Source organism: Pinus tabuliformis, chromosome J (genome assembly GCF_031772625.1).
Source record: "Pinus tabuliformis cultivar Carrire ecotype Pingquan chromosome J, CPIR1, whole genome shotgun sequence".
Lineage (NCBI taxonomy): Eukaryota > Viridiplantae > Streptophyta > Pinopsida > Pinales > Pinaceae > Pinus > Pinus tabuliformis.
In genome coordinates, this window is record NC_142295.1 from 832,076,894 (window position 1) to 832,097,887 (window position 20,994).

The 20,994-nt window shown below is 37.6% G+C and overlaps 1 protein-coding gene across 3 annotated transcripts in view; it reads left to right on the plus strand.

The window, feature by feature from the left end:
- Positions 1-20,994, plus strand: part of LOC149229284 (S-adenosyl-L-methionine-dependent methyltransferases superfamily protein) — a 304,238-nt gene that overhangs the window by 240,133 nt on the left and 43,111 nt on the right. For all 3 annotated transcript variants that reach the window (XM_089378551.1, XM_089378552.1, XM_089378553.1), the window contains one exon: positions 13,103-13,247. In XM_089378551.1, coding sequence (XP_089234677.1) covers positions 13,103-13,247 — 145 coding nt within the window. The remainder of the gene's footprint in view (positions 1-13,102; positions 13,248-20,994) is intronic.

Consider the following 20,994-nt stretch of genomic DNA (forward strand, 5'->3'; position numbering starts at 1 on the left):
AGTTACATAATTGAATTTAAAAAAATAGAATTATAAGTAAGGAAATTCAAAATTGAAAATTCTAATTTCTAATGAGTGATGACTTGTCACTTACGTGGCATGAAGAGGGTCCTTTCCCTAATAGCATCATCAAAGCCAAATAAGCCAACACAATCCCGATAAGACTGTATCTCGCGATTGATTTTGCTACGAAGCTCAGGATCAGGTACCATCCTCTGAATACAGGAATGGAGCCCTTCCATCACCTCGCCATCAAAATCAAAGTTGCATTTGTATGAAAATGCGGGGTTGAGGAAGAGTGCTGCTGCATGAATGGGTCGATGAAGCATCCCTTTCCACCGACTATCAATCACATCCCATAACATCATCTACCTATCAAGGCCAATAGGACCCTTGTCTGCATAATAGGAACGAATGGCCTCCTTGGCCCTATCCATGCCCTCATACAAATAAGCCATTGCAGGCTTCTCCCCATCCACCAATCTAAGAACCTTCACTATAGGTTCACTAACTGCACATGCTTCTTCTACTCCATGCCAAAATGTCTCAGAGTACACCATTTTTGCAATGGCTTTCCCATCATGTGTCCTGTTGTATCTACAATTACGCCAATCATCAGACACAAACATTTGCTTCAACTCGAACTGACATCGAAGCAAAGACTGAAGAGTAATAAAGTTTGTGGCAAAATGTGTGATGGTAGGACGCCGCAACTCCTTGTTTCTAGTGAACCTCCTCATGAGGCTAAGAACAAAAGCATGGTTATAAATAAACTTGGGGATGCTCTTAGCCATATCAACCGCCTCCTTGATGAAGGAGAGTTTCCCCATATCCTCAAGCAAAAAATCGAGACAATGTGCTACACACGGAGTCTAGAACAATGTGGGATGCCTCTCCATAAGCATTTTGCCAACAGACACATAATTAGCTGCATTGTCTGTTATGACTTGAACCACATTCTGCACACCTATCTCCCGAATGAACCCATCTAACAACTCACATATCGTTGCTGCTTCTTTGATATGTTCTGATGCATCCAACGATTTAATAAACATGGTACCTTTAGGACAATGTACCAAGAAATTTATAAGGGTCCTACCCTTCCTATTTGTCGAACCATCAGACATCACTGTGCATCCATAAAACTTCCCATGTCTTTTTCAACTCCACCAATCTAGAGTTGATGTCCTGCTTTTTTGCTTGAAGAATTGGCCCCCGCAACTCCTCATATGTGGCACTTTTGTACCCTTGGCCCACAACAACAATAGTATCACACATTGGCTGCCAAAATGGATTGGTTATGGTGATGCTGAGAGGTAAGTCGCTCCAGAAAATACACCTCCCCATGACTCTATTTGCTTCTTGCTTCTCCTTTTTAACAAGCGATTTTATGCCAGGTTGTGCTCTAGGTCCTGTTCGTGGAACAAAAAATGATGACCTCGCAGTCGCACTAGCAGTAGCAGGTGATGGTGTGCCAGCTGTGGAGCCCCTCCCACTAGGGCCACTACCCTCAACATCAAAATCAGGAGAAGATATCCCGAAAGATCTACCTGCACGTTCAACTTTGTTTCTTTCTGCCTCTTCCTTCTTTCTGTCCTTTTCATCAATTGCCTCAAGAGCTTTTTGTATAAGCTCCGGACTAGAAACTGTACAAACCCCAACATCATGTCCACTGAGTCTAGCAAGATGGTATTTCAGTCGTGTAACCCCACCTGTCATCCTGGTCCCACACAATTTGCATGTAAGATATGCACGATTTGTCCCACCATCAGGGTTCCCATACTCCCAAAATGGGTCCAAGGCTTTTGGCATATTTGTATTTTGTAGTGGGCTAACTCAAACCTAGGGCACCAAAAAAAAATTGGAATTAGTAACTTAATAAGTAATACTAATAACCACATCATTTTACAAAACAATTTTTTTGCTACATTATTTGCAAATTTGCAATTTTGCAATGTGAATTGAAAATTGAAAATTCATAAATTCATTTGAAATTTCATAAATTCATACATAGAATTTACTTTTAGAAATAGGCAAACGGTAAGCCTACCTCACTGTTCACAACTTCACATTGCACAATAAGAAACTAATTTCTAAGGTGAAATTTTTTTATAGAGATGAACCCCTAATATATAATAAAATTAATAAATAGCCCCTGCAGCTATGAACTAAAAAAAATGGAGTTTGCTCTCCAAATATGGAGAAAACTTGAAAACTTAAAAACTTAAAACCCTTGCATTTGCTCATGGGCATGAAAATCTTTTCAAATGGAAAAAAAGTCAAGCAAAATGATTGTAGGCAAATAGGCAAGCAAGAACAATCCTAAAACTAACAAAAAATTCATTAAAATAGGGGTTTATTTGAACATACCTGTTAATAGAAGAAATGAAATTGTCTCACTGTTCTTGAAGCTTAGATCAATGAAATCTTCGTTGTTGGTGGCGATAATAGCTATGGAACGCTCAAACCCTCCTTGGCAGCAAGCACATAACTCTCCGCTTCCTTCTCCAGCAATCAGAAATGAAAATGATTGAAAAAAAACCAAAATCAGACTTTTATAAACCGCGCGGAAATTTTTGACTGTCGCTGGGCGATATTTTGGATCGTCGCGCGATATTTTGCCGAAATATTGGCGATATTTCGGAAATATCGCGATATTTTCGGGAACAGAAAATATCGTGATATTTTCTCGGCGATATTTCGGCTCATCGAAAATATCACGATATTTACGAATATCGCCGATATTTCGACGATATTATCAACATTGGTGCAAAGTAGTATCATTGAGATTCTTGGTTTGGTAGCGTTAGACATTTTAAGATTCTATCCTAGACCCAAGATTGTGGAAATTCAACACATCTAGCTATGTAATCACATGTAGTTTCTCTCAATTCTTTCTTCCAATGGCCATCTAAAGTGAGTTGCATTTGACCTCTATTAGCTTGAGGGCCATGTGCATTATCAGAGGGAGAGGAAGGTGTGAAATAACTTTTGATATCACCTTTATTTTTAATTTTACCCTTAGCCTTTTCTTGAGTAGAATCCAAAGAGGGAGGAACATAGCGAAAGGGGTTGGATATATCAGTGCAAGGGATAGATGAAGAGCCCTCATAATCAAAATTAGGGTTGGCAACCATCATGTGTTTTATACTCATCTTCCTCCCAATTTCAACCTCTATTTCTTTTTGCCTAGCTTTTTTTCCTCAAACTTTTCAAATTTTTCTAGCAACTCCTTCCTAATATCCCCAATTTGTTCTGTTGGTGCTACACATGGAGCAATTTGGCCTTTAATACGAACCAAGTGTTGTTTTAGCCTATGAATTCCCCCCACCTCCCTTAATTTTTCAATGACAAAATTTGCAATGCATTTGATTATCAATCATCTCAGCATATGCCTAAGCAACATCATTCATTCTAGGAGCCATTTTCTGATATTTGAACTTGGAAATGAAAGGAAAAAAATCTGAAAATGAAAAGAAAAAAGAAATAACTCTTCAATGTTCATTTCTTTTACAAAAATTACTCTTTTCAATTTCCAAATTTGCGAAAAGAAAAAGTGAAGGCAAATTTGAGAAGTGAAAAAAAAAACCTCTTGGTTCTAGTCTCCTCAATGTTGCTCTAACAAACCAACTCCTCACTGCCCAAGAAGCTCCTCACTACTGCTCCAATGATTGCTCAAGAGAGTCCTCACCACTGCTCCAAAAACTAACTCCACAACTCTTCACAAACTCCTCACAAATGCTCACACAAATGCAATGAGATAGCTGTGAAGAAATGTGAGGGGTTTGGGTAACTTTTATAGGCTTGGGAGAGGTTAGATGGACTTGCAAAAAACCTAAAACCCAAAAAAAAAAAACCTAATTTGGAGTCCGCTTTCCCCCCGTTTTCCGCCGTGGACTGGGTTTGAATGGCTCGACCAATTGATGTCAGACTTGGCTGAGCCGACTGGTTTGTTACCGAACTAGCCGAGTCGGTGACCGACTTGGCCGGTTCAGTAACAGACTGGCCTTTGGCCCGGTTTTTATCGAGCTGACCTGGGTAGGGGTCCGGCTCAGTTGGCTTGGCCAATTCGGAATCAGTTCGGCCGTTTTTTAAAACACTGGTCGCTGATACCTTGATGTTTATGTATTGTCAAATGGACAAGATATGTCAATTGGAGTATAAAAATACAACTATCAATGATGTCCGATTGATGACCCTCTCATTTATCAATGTAAGAGGGAGTTGACTTTTAAAATTCAAAATGAAAGACCTAGCCCTAATGCACTATTTTTTGCACTTAAAAGTCTAATGATATGGAGAAGTTGCAGGTATGCATATGTCTATCTTGTGGAATCCCTAGTGTTCTTGATAAGCACCCTATCAGTCTTATGCCTCGCTATGAAGACTCGAGTCGATCTATGGATGAATCTCATATATTGGATCACTGATTATTAAGATATCTCTGTGATTCTATTATCTATAATCTGAATATTTTGATGATGGCTCAGTTGGCAGTGTGATAGATGGGAAGAGCACATCTAGTGCCATGTCTCTTGTGTTGGTTGAGGAAGCTCTTCAGTTAGCCATCTAAGCACGTATCCATGTTCCACAATAGCTCCATCATTTTTGGTGGAATGCATAGATTACTTTCATAGCCTCTTGGTAAGGAAAAAATTATCTTTCTTCAGAGAGAGGCTGAGAGTCGTGGAAAGACCCTCTCATAAGGGTTATACTTGAGTTGGACATTGAGCTCTGGGAAATCCTGGGGGCCTGGAATACTTCTTGATGCTATAAGCGACCATAGGGTGAGTGGTTCACCTTCCCGTATAGGCATGCTAGGTACAGGGTGAGTGGTTCACCTTCCTGTGTGGTACCTCATGTTGATATATGATGCACAAGGTGAGTGGTTCACCTTCCCCTATAGGTATGCTAGGTACAGGGTGAGTGGTTCACCTTCCCCTGTGGTACCTCATGTTGATATATGATGCATAAGGTGAGTGGTTCACCTTCCCCTATGGTGGTTGTCATGTGTGTAGGTTGAGTGGTTCACCTTCCCCTACGTTTGATGTGATATGCATAGGATAAGTGGTTGACCTTCTCTTATGGTGTATGAGTAGAATGAGTGGTTCACTTTCTCTTGCGGATACCCCGACAAGAGATGCATATAGGCACCTATTGGTTGTCACATGTGGACATGTCAGTGGGTTGTGGTTCATCCTTTCCCCACATGTAGGATGCTCATTCCTTACGATTGATGGTTGACATGTCAGTGGGATGTGGTTCATCCTTTCCCCACGTGTAGGATGCTTCCTACGATTGGTGGTTAGCATGCATGTAGGATGTAGTTCATCCTTTCCCTACTCTTGGTGGTTTGCATGCGTGTAGGATGTGGTTTATCCTTTCCCTACATGTGGTTGTGACATGTGTTTGTAGGATGTGGTTTCTCCTTTCCTTACATGTGGTTGTGAGCAGGATGTGATATGTTCTTTACCTGTTGGTGTTCCAACATCATCCTACCCATGTAGTCCAAGACACATGGGAAGTACCTCTTATCTAGCCAATGGGTTGGGAAAAATGGTTAGGGACCATTACACTACTGATGGACGCATCGTGTACTGCCATAATCCATATGTCTAGGATGCATGATGTTCTACAACTTGATCTGGGATCAAGTCTGATTGGGGTTCTACCCATGGACTGACTTACGTTAGTGGAGAGTGGTGAGGTCTTGTGACTCACTCTCGATCGATTCTTCTTCATTATTCATATCAGTATTCAACAGAGCTGAGATGAGATGAGATACAAAGATGGTACATGACGATAAGATGGCATGATGATCGATAATGATGGATTGATTAGCAGGTGGAATTCTCCCTAGTTGAGAGGGAGTGTTAAAATTGGAAACGATGGCCAAATTCCACTTTGGACATATTATTTGATGGAGATAATGATTGCATTAAATTCCTCTTTTCAAGAGGACCAAAATCGACCTAAAGATCATATAATTTGGATAAGGAGAAATGTGTTTTTGAATTTATGTCCTCTCATATGAAAATTGTCAAAGTCGGCCTCACCTTCATGTAGGCTCAAAAGGTCCAAACGTCATGTCTTTTGACCCTCTCCAAATTGTATATATTGAGGTGCCCCTCAACCTCATTTGATCATCAAAAAGGCTCTGAAAATATGTTTGCAATAGCCGAGCACTAGAAGAAGGACGAAGGGCTAACTTGTTTGGGTTATTGTTCTACCACAAGGCCGAAATGTCTCAGATAGGACAACCGTTGGTATTGAGGAGATTTCTTGTCCGTTGTATGGGTAAATTTGTCATTGCAGGTTTGTTATCAAGAACATAATGATAAGTTGAATTTGTGGGTTGACTTGTGGACTGTGTGAGGCAGAATCTCCCTCTTGGTATAATCACACTTCAATCCTGTTAATTCAGAAAGGGCTGTAGGGATAACATGGGTTTAGAACAATCCTTAGAGTCAGTGAAGGGCACCATCATGTTTGTCTAGGAAAGCCACAGTTGAAATGAAGAGTTTTGGACCTGTCAAGTGGGACTACAGTGATCTACAAGAAGTCCTAGCCAGACCTTGCTTCAGGAAGATGCCATCTGATCGCTGAAATAGAATGCTTGAATTACAGTGTTTGATTGGGCCATTTACTTGTTTAGGGTAGCGATATTGGATCTACAAAAATTGGCAAGTCATTTTGACTTTAAGTTATTGTACTCTCTCTCTCTCTCTGCTGAATATATGATATTAATAATAAGAAGATTTGATCAAGGGTTTCCCCATATTGGGGTTTTTCCTTGGCTTGAGCCAATTTCAGTGTTCTCTTGTCTTGGTTTGTCTTCTGCATATGATTACTTATGTTCTTTCAATAATTATTGTCAATGAATAATAGTTTGTGTGATTGCTATTGAAATAAATGGAATTAATCTTCGGCCTCATATGACTCATTGAAGTAATTGTCCTAAGCAAAGAACATGTGAACCCAAAATTAACACTAGATGTGTTTCGAAAGATAGATATTAACCACAACCTTAGCAAAATAAGAAAATCACATAAAATATTTGAAGTCCAAACAAGGTCAGCTTGTGCCCATAGTCTGTGAACTTGGAGCCCAAGGGTCGGGCAACCTGCAAACTCTATATATATTTCTTAAGAAAAATTGTTAAATCATACAATGAATTGGATCACCTAAGATAAGCCCGAAACTTAGCAATAGAATGTTTTTATCATCTACAAATGGAATAATAATTTATATGATATTGAAGCATAATATAGGAAAGCACATACCCAGCACATACGACAGATCAATGCGACAAAGACACCATGAAATGCACCCCAAATCTTTCATTATGATATTCAAACGTTTCCAACAGAATAGTGGCTTCACACCAACGTTTACAAAATTACATCAAACCAATGATCAATCATTTTCCCAATAGAAGCAAAATGCCTTCTATTTATAAAGAAATTCCTTCAAGTGGAAAATAATGGCTAGTTGGCTTGATCTCCATCAAAATAATCTCAATTGTCGATAAATACTTATCAAATTTTAACTTTTGCTGTCGAAAATATTTATTTTTGATGAATTTTCGAATTTTTCATTGAATCTATTTTTTATTAGTTCAAAAATAATTATTTTGAATTAATTTCCTCGAAAATTTGATTTTGACTTAACCCCCAAGGTCCAAGGGTCCAAATTTTCTTAAAATTTCCAATATTCCCTTGGTGGGGACCTCCAAAAATTAACTTCTAAGTTCTTTTAGACCCACAAATTTTTCCACTTGGAGAAATTAATTTCTCTAACATTTTAATTTTGACTCTAAATTAATTAATTATCTGGCTTTGGAATTAATTTTATTACTGCTAGAAAAATTAATTAATTGACTCATGAGGGGATTAATTATTTCTCCACCCTCAAATATTTTAGCCATAGTGTCTAAGTATGAGGAACTATGCACTAAAATATTTTTTACATAAGATTTTACAAATTCAACCCTCAAAGGGGGAATACCCATTCGTTATAGACCTTTATAATTCCTACTCAATTCTGCGACACAATATGATCTAGAAGACCAAGTGATTTGTAATAAAACAATTTAGCGAAATAGCTTTAATTATTCCCAAATCACTTTTACAATAGATTCGATTAAAACACTAGGACTCACCTAAGACCTTGACGATAGATTCCACCCTAGCTTTGGGGTTGAGGCTGGAGGGAAAAACTCTGCCGATCATCCGTGTTTAGAAACACAGATAATTAGTGAGACGAAAAACCTGTTAGGAGGAAACTCATCGCCAAAATCATAGGCTTACCTAGGTTGATACATAATTAAACGGTCGTACTAGCATCATTTACATTACAAATTTGCAGAATGGGTTTACATTGACATGCCAGACTGCTCGCTGATGATTCTAAACTTTGAAAAAATTCCTTCAAGCTCCCAGATCCTGCTTCCTTGGAATGTTGAAAAAATGGGTGCAACACAATCCCAGTGTTGCACACATCGCGATCGGGATTTAATCGGCGCCGGGAAAAAAGCGGAAAAAATCGTTAAAATCGAGAAAAAATCGGAAAAAAGCGGGAAAAAATCGTTTGGCACAAAAATATTCATTTTTTTTCAATTTTTTTCAATTTTTTTAATATCTAAACCATCTACAACATAAAATAAATACATTGACACATAAATATGATAAAAAAACTAATATATAAGATGTTTAATATCATTTCTAGCGCTAAAATCACACATAACATTGAATCATGTCCTGAATAGTAAGTCCTGAGTCCCAAGTCCAACTCAGCCTCAAAATATCAACAAAAAATATGATAATGTATCTCATCATGTCATAATGTCATATACAATAAAATGAAAGTCTAATCCTATTGATTTCCTCTGCCCCTCTTGCGAGAAAATGGCACAACTTTCTCTTTCCCTCTAGATGTAGAAGCTGGTGCCTGTGGTGGTGGAAATGGCAGTGGAGTCTGACGTGCTCTAGAAGCTGAAGAACTAGTAGTAGCAGCTACAGGAGGCTGAGGTGGACGGAGACCACGTCCTCTACTGGTGGTAGTGGTAGCCCGGGTAGCCCGGGTAGGCGGTGTCACCTCCTCCTCCTGCTCCTCCAACTCCTCCTCCTCCTGCTCCTGCTCCTGCTCCTGCTCCTCCTCCTCCTCCTCCTCCCCCTCCTCCTCCCCCTCATCCTGCACTAACCAATCCTCAGTGGGATCCATGAGAGGCCTCTCGGTCTCAACCCTCCATTCAGCAGTGGTGTCAATCCCATCCAATGAGATGGCTTCCGTATCAGGTGTCTTCTCTAGTTGTTTCACCCACAATCGAAGATTGTAGTAGACATAGACCATGTCATTAAGTCTATGGGACTCCAACCTGTACAAAGTTCATGAAATAATAAATTAATAATTAATATTATAAAAAAAATATTGTTTAAAACTTTAATGAATTCAAAAATTTATTTGGAAATTTGCAATATTTTAAATGTTTAAGTGTTAACCTATTGCGCTTCTTGTTGTGTATTTTTTCAAATACACTCCAATTGCGCTCACATCCCGAGGAGCTGCATGTTTGGCTGAGGATCCACACGGCAAGATTTTGCAAAAGGGGTACTCTGCCACCATACATCTTCCACCATGCGTCTACAACAAAATTACAAAGAAAATTTTAAATAAACATAAGAAAAAAATGGAATTTGAAGAAACAATGAAATTTGAAACAAAGTTACAAAGTACATACTACAAACTAAAAAATACCTGGCATTTTAACCGTCCTATCAATGACAGTCATCTCAAAGCCAAATGTGCCAGCTGACAACTTATATTGCTCAATTTGTCTAGAGACCTCCATACGTTCTTCTGAAGTTCACACCATCTTCTGGACACAGGTTAATAATCCTTCCACGACCTCAACATCAAAATTAAACCCACATGCATAAGAAAATGCAGGGTTCAGGAAAAGGCCAGCAGCATGAATGGGACGATGGAGTGTGTTGTTCCATCGCTCATCAATGACGTTCCATAGAAGGAGTTGTCTCTGGAACCCATCATCTCCCTTGTCATCATAGTAGGACCGAATGGCTTCTTTGGCCCTATCCATGGCTTCATACAAATAGCCCATTGCGGGCTTCTCACCATCAACCAACCGAAGAACCTTTACCAAAGGTTCTGTAACAGCGCACACCTCCTGCACTCCCGCCCAGAAGTCCTCCTGGTATGAAACTAGTCTGCAGACGGCCTCTCCTTCTGGTTTGCGGCTCATTGACGAAGCACGCCACTCCTCTGAAAGAAACATTCTCTTCAAATCCCACATAGAATTCAAGAAGGATTGAAGAGATATGAAACTCGTCGCAAACCGTGTAATGGCGGGGCGCACCAACTCTTTGTTGTTGGTGCATTTTCTCATCAAGCTAAGCACAGATGTGTGATTGTAAATAAATTTTGTGATGCTTTTTGATGAGTCAACAACCTCTTTGACAAAGGGAATTTTCCCAATGTCCTCTAACATCAAATCAATACAATGGGCAGCACAAGGTGTCCAAAATAAAGTAGGATGCCTGTCCATAAGCATTCTACCAGCAGCAACATAATTTGCAGCATTGTCCATTATGACTTGGACAACATTGTCTGCACCCACCTCCAAAATAAACACATCCAGCAAATCACATAAAGTTTTTGCATCTTTGATTTGATGAGTTGCATCAACAGATTTGATAAACATAGTCCCCAAGGGACAACTAACCAAGAAGTTTATAAGGGTTCTCCCCTTTTGGTCAGTCCAACCATCTGACATAACAGTGCATCCTGTTTGTGCCCATGATGCCCTAAAATCCTCCAATCTTTGGGTGCAGTCACGCTTTTCATCTTGAAGAAGCCGGCCTCTGAAATCATGAAGAGAAGGGAGTTTGTACCCCGGGCCAACACTGGCAATAGCATCAACAGTAGGTTGGAAAAATGGATTATTCCTTATAATGCTGAAAGGAATATCACTCCAGAGGAGAAATTTTGTCATCAACTTGTCAGCTTTTTCTTTTTCAGTTCTTTTTAGCATTGAACCAATAGTTGGTTGTGAACCAGGTGTGGTTCGAGGAACAAAATATGATGATGCAGCTACCGGATTGACTGACGCTGCAGTAGAACCTGTGCCACTTGGCCCACTTCCTTCAACTGACCTTTTTAGTTGCCTTTTGAGTTCTTCTTTGGCGTCTCTAGTGTGCTCTAATTCTCCCAATGCTCTCATGGCTTTTTGGATAATTTCAGCATTTGTCTTTAGACAGGGCCCCACATCACGTCCAGGGATTTGTGCAAGGTGGAACTTCAACCTGTACACCCCCCCGAATATTTCCTTTCCACACAACTTGCAATACAAGTTTTGTCTATCATTCGGAGTTTTAGGGTCACCATATTCCCAGAAAGGATCCAATTTCCTTGGCATGTTTGTTTTTGAATTTTGAATTTGCAAACCTATGGAAAAATAAGGATTAGGAAATAGGAATTTAGGATTACATAAATGATAATAGTAAATACAAATTACAATTTAGCATTTGCAAAATTACAAGTTGATTATTTCCAAAATCCCAATTTCTAAACCCAAGTTACCCAACCAAATGCCAAAAAACAATGAAAAATAAAAAAAAATAAACAATGTTTAAAGAAAATGAGAAAATAAAAATAAAAAATTGGTTCTCATAGTCATAACAAATAACCCATCCCAAATCAATGAAAAATTTCCAAAAATTCTTTAAAAACAATGAAAAACAAAGTTTTTATAGAACCAAAACAAAAAAAAATTAATCTACATACCTGGTTTATGGACAAATTGGCGATCTTGGCTTGGATTCCTCCTAAAATCGCTTCGATTCGCTCCCACAACCGACGGCAACCCTCTCCCTCACTTCTTCTCCTTCTCCTCCGCGGCGGACTGCTGAATGAATTAAAAAAAAATCGTTTTTCCCATATAAAACCCCGCTGCCGCGCGCCCTCACGATTTTAAGTGAAAAAATCGCGATTTTATCGAAAAAATCGCGATTTTTTCAAAAAATCGCGATTTTTTCGATAAAAATCGCTATAAAAAAAAAGGGGCGATTTTTTCGATAAAAATCGCGCTTTGAATCGGCGAAATTAAAAAATCGCGCTTTTACGATAAAATCGCGATTTTATCGCGATTTTAACAACACTGCACAATCCACCCTTGGATTTGCAAGTGCAACACACCCTTTTGTTTGCAGGTGCCCACATCTTTTTTCATTGCTTCTGGCTTGTTATTGCTGTTACCCTAAGTTTTAATTTACTTTACATGAATAGTTGCATTAGTAGTTCCATTTTGGATTCAAGAACAGTGCCTATGTCACCCTTTCAGATTGTAGACAAGATATTTAGTTCTAGACATTAGCATATCCTGTAGTGAATTGCATAGTAATTGTTGCCTTCTTGGTTTAGTAACACCATCTTTTTCAAACATATTGACAAATATTGTTGTAAGGAAGAATGCAGGAAACAGTTGAACTTTTATTTGATTACATTTCAGTAAAACCTGTAATTTAGACACAAATTTTATTTGAAGCCTTTTTTTTGCCAAGGGTGGGCCTTGGTACTTTTGACAAATGCTTTTGGTTATAGCATAACTCGATACTTTATTTAATGTATGGAAGATGGAAAAAATGATGAAAATCATGTTAATCTCCACATGGCACAGATAATTAAAGGCAGTCAATGGGACAAGGGGAGAACAATAGATTATTGTGTATCTAGGAGGGAATACTGAAACAATTTCTGATTCATGTGCGTTAATTGCTGAAACTAAAATCGATTTTGTAACCTGAAAGCTCTGGAACATATTAAAAGCTATCATTGGTGAGGTCGGAATGCTATCCTGTTATATAAAACAACCCAGCCTTTTACTGCATGCTCTATAACAATCATTATCATACTGCCTTATGCTCTTTGCTTACAACTCTGATGCCATCTAACTCCTGCTGATATAAGCATTCCTCCTGTCAATTCTCCATTCTTTTTTTTTTTCGGATCAATGATGACATAAACCACCTCTTCTTGATACAAAATTTGACCTTACTTTTCTAACTTGGCATGGTCTGTTTTGAAGGTGCTCGATGCTTGTGCTGCACCAGGCAATAAAACTGTTCAATTGGCTGGACTAATGAAAGGAAGGGGAAAGGTTTTTGCATGTGAATTGAATGATAAAAGGCTAAAGAGGCTTGAAGAAACTGTGAAGCTTGCAGGAGCTTCTAGTATCCTTTTGTAGTTGGTTTTATATTATTTAAATTTAGATTAAGGTTGTGTTTCATGTTTACGATGTGTAAAGCTACGTGGAAAGAGATGACATATATAAACTATTTTATTGTAAAGTTTATAAATAGAGCCTATGTAATGATTTACTTTAAAACTGTCACAAGAGATTTGAGTGGTAATCTTCTCCATCCTTAAATACAATTATACGATAGTTGTAAGGTTTCTAACAATGAGGAATTCCTTTGTCTTGGACCTTGTGTGGTCCTCCTCAATCTGATCCCTTCATGTGGATCACCTCCTTTTTCCCTGTTGTCCATCTGTAGGTGGTGGCAATCGATAGTCTGAGGCCCGAATCAGTTCAGATGATAGATTAGCGAGACCTTGTACTTCTTCTTAACCCCTCTCCTAAGGGGTTGCTAGCCTCCACAATACTCTTGAGGAACTCTAATCCCAGGACCAGATTGGATCCCACTAGGCCAGCGAACAAACCCTCTACAAGACCCCAAATGCAGTCTCGCTTTGCACAAATTTCTTCCCTACATGTTAGCTCAAGCAGCAAATCTTCTATTCAGATGTTAAGAGTGATGGACATCTTTGATCCAGGGCTCCTAAATTTACATATCTAGGCCCCCTCACAACCAGATATTCTCTAGACAACATCATGAGGCAGTACATCAGTTGCTTCTTTGTGATTGATGACTCCAATGGGGAACCCTCTTCTTGTCCTGTCTCTTCTCATTCTCATCATATTGGTCACTGTTATGAATATAATTCATATAAAAATAATAAATATAAACATAAATAGAATAATAATAAATAATAATGAATTCCCTAATAGTTAGTTAACTAGTAATGAAGAGGTATGTCCATAATGACATAACCATTGTGAAGAGGTACTTGCCTAGGGTATATAAGCATGCTTCATTCTCATTTGTAATCACATACCAATTTTTCTACAATGTTTAATATACATTACTTGTCCAACAATGGATGTCTTTGTCTTCGAAGTATTTTGAAGCTTACTTCGCTGCATATACGAACTTTGTTCATTATAGTGGTATCAAAGCCACGTTCTCCGATCCTGACCATTGGCCATTAAAATCTTCGTCAATGTAGTTGTCGTTGTGATCAAGCGTTTCGCTATATACTTGGAGATTCTCCATTTTCGCCAATTGACCTTTGGCCATATATATATATATATATATATATATATATATATCGCAAAAAAAGAGAGTATATATATATGGAAAATAAATAAATAAATAATAATAAGAAGAAATGGATATATACAAAAAAATAGAAAAATAAAAATAAAACTATAGTGAAAAAAATAATTATATTTAAAACAAAATTTACAAATTAAAAGAATTAAAACAAATAGGTCCAAAAACAAAATATTTAAAAAAAATATTAAATAATAATAATAAAAAACAAAAAATAAAAACCCCAAAACATTACCTAAACGTCACCACCCGACTAGTAGTTGACCAACTGCAACCACTCTACATAGCCTCCAGTTGCTACAACTACCGCCAACCAAACCTTATACATGTACCCTCTGCTGCGTCCTTCATCAACATACTCCCACTGTGTCCGTTGGTCATCTGCCTTGTCCGTTGCAGGCGCCAATTCGATTCCTTCACTCGCTCGACCCTCCACGACTCTAGCGAATCGATAGTCATCGCCGTTCTGCCGAGCTGTTTCCCCAAACACACCCTGCAACTATCATCGTATTCGCCCTTCCCTCCTGCTCCACTATAAGCTCTCTGCTGCGCCGCATGTCTTGTTTTACAACAACCCACTCCTTCGACCACATTCATTCACAACCACCCACATCTTCGCCTCCTTGGTGCCACTGTTACAACCACCCACATCATCGCCCAGGCATTATCCTTGTAGCCTACTAAAATTTGCATGAATCACAGATTGTCTATCGACCATTTGTGTGCTTGGAGTCAACCAGTGTAGCACATCGTGCTGTGTGTGCTTGACATTGTCTTTTTACATCATTTGGGCAATAAAAAAATAAATCGGTGTACCGTATCGATAAGTACAATCACACCCTGTTGAAAATAAATTGAAGTCTTATTATTATTAAAGGAGTTTAACAAAATACTTAATAGTATTTGAAGTTCATATAAAAAAAGGATATTATTAAAATATATATATATATATATATATATATGTATATAGAGGTAAAAGTTCCTTTATATAAAAAGGATATACAAGGTCACTTATATATATATATATATATATATTAAAATTAAAAATATATATATATATACTATAAAATAATACTTTTATTAATATAAAGTATTATAAAGAGTATTAAAAAGAACATTAATTATCTAAGTTTATATATCGTGGTAGAAAGAAGTGAAGAAGTGACGTAAAAATGTCAACAAAGCAAAGAAACAAGGGAAGATGAGTTCCACACAACAATTATTATTTTGGACTAAATGTCCATTTTGTTTAAACGAAATTGGATATCCATATATTAAAAAAGTTGCAATTTATGTTGTCCAGAATGTAGAAGATTGTTTAGTACCAAAGAGCATCAAGGTAATACACAAACACAAATAAAAAGATCAGAGGAAGAATTCTCAGAGCTTGAACAAAAAAACAAGGCTTCGGAAAAGAAATATAAAGATCTTGAAGACATATTTTACAATAAGTCAAAAGCAAAAGACGAGGAAATTTTACGCCTAAGGGACCCGTTGTCGCGCAAAGTGTCTAGGCAACACGACAACACTCAGATTGGGGGTTGTCACCCTGATCCCCGACCTCTCCGTTTAAGCCGTCTCCCTAGGCTAAGGGGGGTAGACCCTATGGGATAAAGGAAGACCAACTGGGAACCAGCTGGGTTGGGAGACACAACGAGGGGAACAAGCACTTGATTGATTTCAAAACTTGATTAGATCTTTAAATGTTTAGTACCAGTGCCTTTGCTAGATGAAGTGGAAGTCGAATAATTGATTCGCTGCTTAGGAAATATAAATACGAACAAATCTTTCAACAGTTGCTTGAAAATATTTACTGAGATGTCTAGCATACGATGAGCATTAAAACATTCAGGCAACCACGATCAATTTTAATAACTTAGCAAAGCTCCAACAATTAAATTTTCAAAAAATAGAATACTTTGAATGACCACAAAATGCTAACGAGTTCATAAAATGAATCACCACTTTCAGATAGCTAATCTTCAGATAAAATCTAAACACATTTAGCTATGTCGAATACCACGAAAAACTTTTCTTTCAAAATTTTTTTAATTTTTAAATATTTTTATTTTTTATAAATTTTTTATTTTAAATGATGAAAATATAAACCAAGATCATAAAGAAAAACTAAATTTTATGATTTTATGATTTTTTTTTTGGGTTTTATAAATTTCTAAATTTAAAATCAAAATAAAATAAAACTTAAATAAAAAATATCTAAACTAAAACCTAAGCCTAAAGAAATATATACACCCTAATTCCTAAATAAATACAAATGAAATAAAACAAAAGAACTAAACTAATGCTAAACTCTACGCATACATAGATAATAATAAAAAAATCGAATGTTTGTTTGGTATTTGCTGCACAGGTAATTGACGGGAGGAAGGTAGCTCGACGGGTTTGCTGCGGATGAGGGTTGAGATTGCAGGTATGGCAGCGTGGAGAAACGTGGGTGGATGTGGTGGAGAAGGAACTCAAGCGAGGGGAGGGAAAGGTTGTCGGCTTGCAGCGTGAGGAAATTCGCAGGGAACGATGAGGCAAGCCACGGGCCAGGGAAAAGATGAGAACAACGTGCTACAGATTTAGGGGCTATGGAGAAAGCAGCGTAGGGATAGCAGAGGAAAGTAAGAGCTGACAGTGAGGAGAAAGAGAGGGAGCTGCGTGAGGGTTCTATGGCTGAATGGAGAATGCGGCTAGGGTCGAGGGATTGCCGCAGGGTTAGAGGATAAAGACACAGCGTGAGAGGTGAGGGAGGAAAGCTAAGGAGTTGAGCGTATGGAGAGACCGCGTGAGGAGCAAAGGGAGTGTTGTGCAAATCACGTGGATTGGCTACAAGATTCGATGGTGGGAGCTGAAGAATGAGCGCAGGGATGACAGCACGCTAGCTTCGAGGAGAAACAATGATTGCGTGACGGTTATGGGAGCATAGAACAAGACGCAGGCAGAGAGGGATGTGGGCAGCGGTTGGAGAAGAGGGAGCTGCCTTTCCTGATGTGTTTCTTGCAGCTGGAGCAACGATTGAGGGTGGCTACAGTAGCAAAGAAAAATTCCGAAGTCTGCCAGAATGATAAAAACAATTTTGAAACCCTCAGAAAAATATCCCAAATTCTAGAAAACGAATTTCACACTTGTACTTCGGATTTATCAATGAAACCCCAGGCAGCAGCAGACAGATGGCCTGGAAAACCTTGAACCTTTTCAGAAAACTTAATTTAGAGATCAGCTGCTTCAGACTGAAAACCCCACGAAATTTTGCAGATCTGAAACAAATGCCCCTGCAAGAGCTGATTCTGAGGCCAGATCTTACCCTCTAGGGCCTAGATCTGGCTTCAAACTAGGATCTCCTCTTCAGATCTACAATCTGCAATGACAAAACAAACACCCAGAAACAATATATGCAAGGATCATACTAAAAACCCAAAAACCAGCTAAATAATTACAATATTCACAGTTTGAAAGCTCTAAATAGCGACATTTGTCAGTATGCCACAGAAATATTTTTAAAATTTAAAATTTAGTATGAGGTGCTTAAGAAAACCCTTAATGCATTCACTAGAAAAATTCTAATGATAAGCCCGGGATCAAAACTAGCTGGGCTCTTCAGAAAATGATATCCGAGAGTTGGTTGGTCCAACTGAAATCTTCCCCGAATGCCCGGTAATCTCAAAACCAAGGATTTCCTGCACAACTTAATTCAACCATTAACATAGAGGGAGAAAACGATAGTGAAATTCAGATCTAATGGAGATACCTGCCATTATATTCAGAAATTAAACTATCATTCAAACCCTAGTGATTAAGCAAGATACCTGTGTTTAAATCAATCTTCAATAAGCTAACATCAATGGCTGAAAGTAAATCTATGCAAGAAAATAAAACATCTTACAACATTTCTCGAAGAGTAACACCAGTAGAGATTAACCCCAAAGTCTTTCTTTATTTGCACATGAAAAATGATTGCAAGAGAGCTTTCACTCAACACACAACTCCAAGGTCGAATGATCTCAATGGACAATTGACCTTCTATTTAAAGAAAAAAATCCCAATGGCTAGTTCGAGTGGTCCTTGTCAAAGCGATCTCGACCGTTGATGAGGATCAAAAAATCTTTTAATCTCATCCGTCAAAATTAAAATAATGAGGAAATTCGAAATTATCATTTAAATGCATTTTAATTAATTCAAAAATTTAATTTTTGAATTAATTTCCTCAAAATTTTGACTTTGACTTAACCCAAGGGACTAAGGGCCTAAAATTTAGCAAAATAATCATTTAATTTTAGTCCCTAGACCTCTTAAAATTTAATTTTTTAAAGGACCCTCGAACTTAGCCTTTGGAAAATTTAAAATTACGTAGGACCTAGAACTTAGGACTTAGGACTTATGAGGGGATAAATTATTTTTCTAACTCTCAAGACATTTTACATCATGATTTTTACATTTTTATATCTCAAGGGGGAAAACCCATTTGACATAGACCCTCATAGACCACCTAGTTCTGTGATACAAACATAATCTAGCAGATCAAGCAATTTGTAATAAAATAACCTAACCAAATAGTTAGGATTATTCCCAAATCACTTTTACAGACTTGATTTAGCACACTAGGACTCCCTTAAGATTCTAATGACAAAATCCATTTCGGCTTTGGAGTTACGCTGAAGGAAAACTCTGCCGATCATGGATCGGTGAGACAAAAAACCTTCCGGAATGTAGATCATCACTAGAAAATTAGGTTTACCTGGGCAATTACATACATGATACAAATTTGCTAAGATTATTTACAATTTACACATGCAGACTGGGTTTACAACATAACATGATAACCAAGCTGATGATGATAGCAGGACGGCACAAACACATTGATTAAGCGCTATCCCCTTTGCAAAAAAGGAGGGTGCACTGCTATGGGTAGTTGACACGTAGTGGTCAACAGGACCATAATAAAAATTACTTGAACAGATCAAGAAGTCCAAGGTTAAGAAGCAAAAATTAAAGCAAGATAATGAAAATTCTAGGAAGAAATTCAACGAGAATCTATTGAAGAAGGAAGAAGAAAATTTGCTTTTAAAAACACTTAATCAAAAGTTATTAGAACAAATCAAAGATTTAAAAGATGAAAAACTTAAACATAAGATTGATGAACAAGAAAATCAAGAACTCATAGGTCTCAAAAAACATAATCAAAGTCTACTCACTCAAATTAAGAAACTTAAGGATGATAAGAAATCATTAAAAAACAAATTAGAAGAATTTTTCACAAAGGAAGTATCGAAGTCATTAGATGTAACAGTTCAAGTTGAAGATAAAGGAACAAATATTGATCCAGTCAATATCACAACTCAAGAAGACGAGAGACCAATAGAAGTTAAAATGTATTCAGATGTTGCAGTCCAAACAATGGAAACTCCTTATTGACATCCGAACCATAAGAGCGGACAACTAAGTCAATCTATATATTCGAACTATTGAGAACGGAAATAACAGATTTACGTTTCAAGGAATATTGAAGTTTGCAAAATCTAGTTCGATAACAACAATTCATTACAACTTTCTAGTAATTGAAAGATTCCACAAAAGATTAATCTAGGATGGTCAGATCCATTCTCAGTTCGACAATTTTGTTTATCACTAGGATCATATCGTCTTGTATCAATGAAGATGACAGTTCTGAGATGAGAAGACATCCAAAACCAGTGTTACTTGGGAGTGGGAGCGGGAGCGGGGAGCGGGAGCGGGAGCGACCATTTTCAGAAGCTCCCGGTTTGGGAGCGAATCCCGGAGCGATTTTTTAAAAATATATATATTTTTTATATTTTTTAATTTTTGATACATATATGTCAACAAAAACATGTAGAATGATGAAATAGACATAAAAAACATAAAAAAACATAAATTGATCATTGAACCATATCACATCAATCATCTAGAAATTATAATCGTCATCAACCTTAGTAAAATAATAAATTAAAATAACATTCAATTCAATAACATTTATCATCATTGATCACCAAAGTAACAAGTTGTACTTGTAAGCCAAGTTTAACCATTACAAGAAGTAATATCGAAGATATTTCTAAGTCCTAACTTCTAACTGTTAACATGATATGAAATGTTAAAAATTTATAAAATGAAACATGAATAATGAGATGAAATGAAACAACTTTAGTCTTTCACAAAGCATCATATTCATAATTCACAATCATTACCAATGAGTTATAATTGCCAAGGCCCAACTTCAAACTTCAAATTTTCATTGTCACAGTGATATAATGTTTACAAAAAATATCATAATGTCATAATGATATGAAAGAGTCAAGAGTCAAGAGTCAAGGACTCAAAACTCAACACTGAACAGTTATGAAAACTAAAGTGACAAGTCTAATAGAAACTAAAAAAGACAAGTAAACTGTAAATCTACAAGTGGCCCTTGCCACGAGAGTCTCCAGGAGTATAAGTAGGTCTTGGCGGTCTTCTAGGAGTCTCCCTCCCAGACCGACGACCAGAACTAGAGCCTCCACGC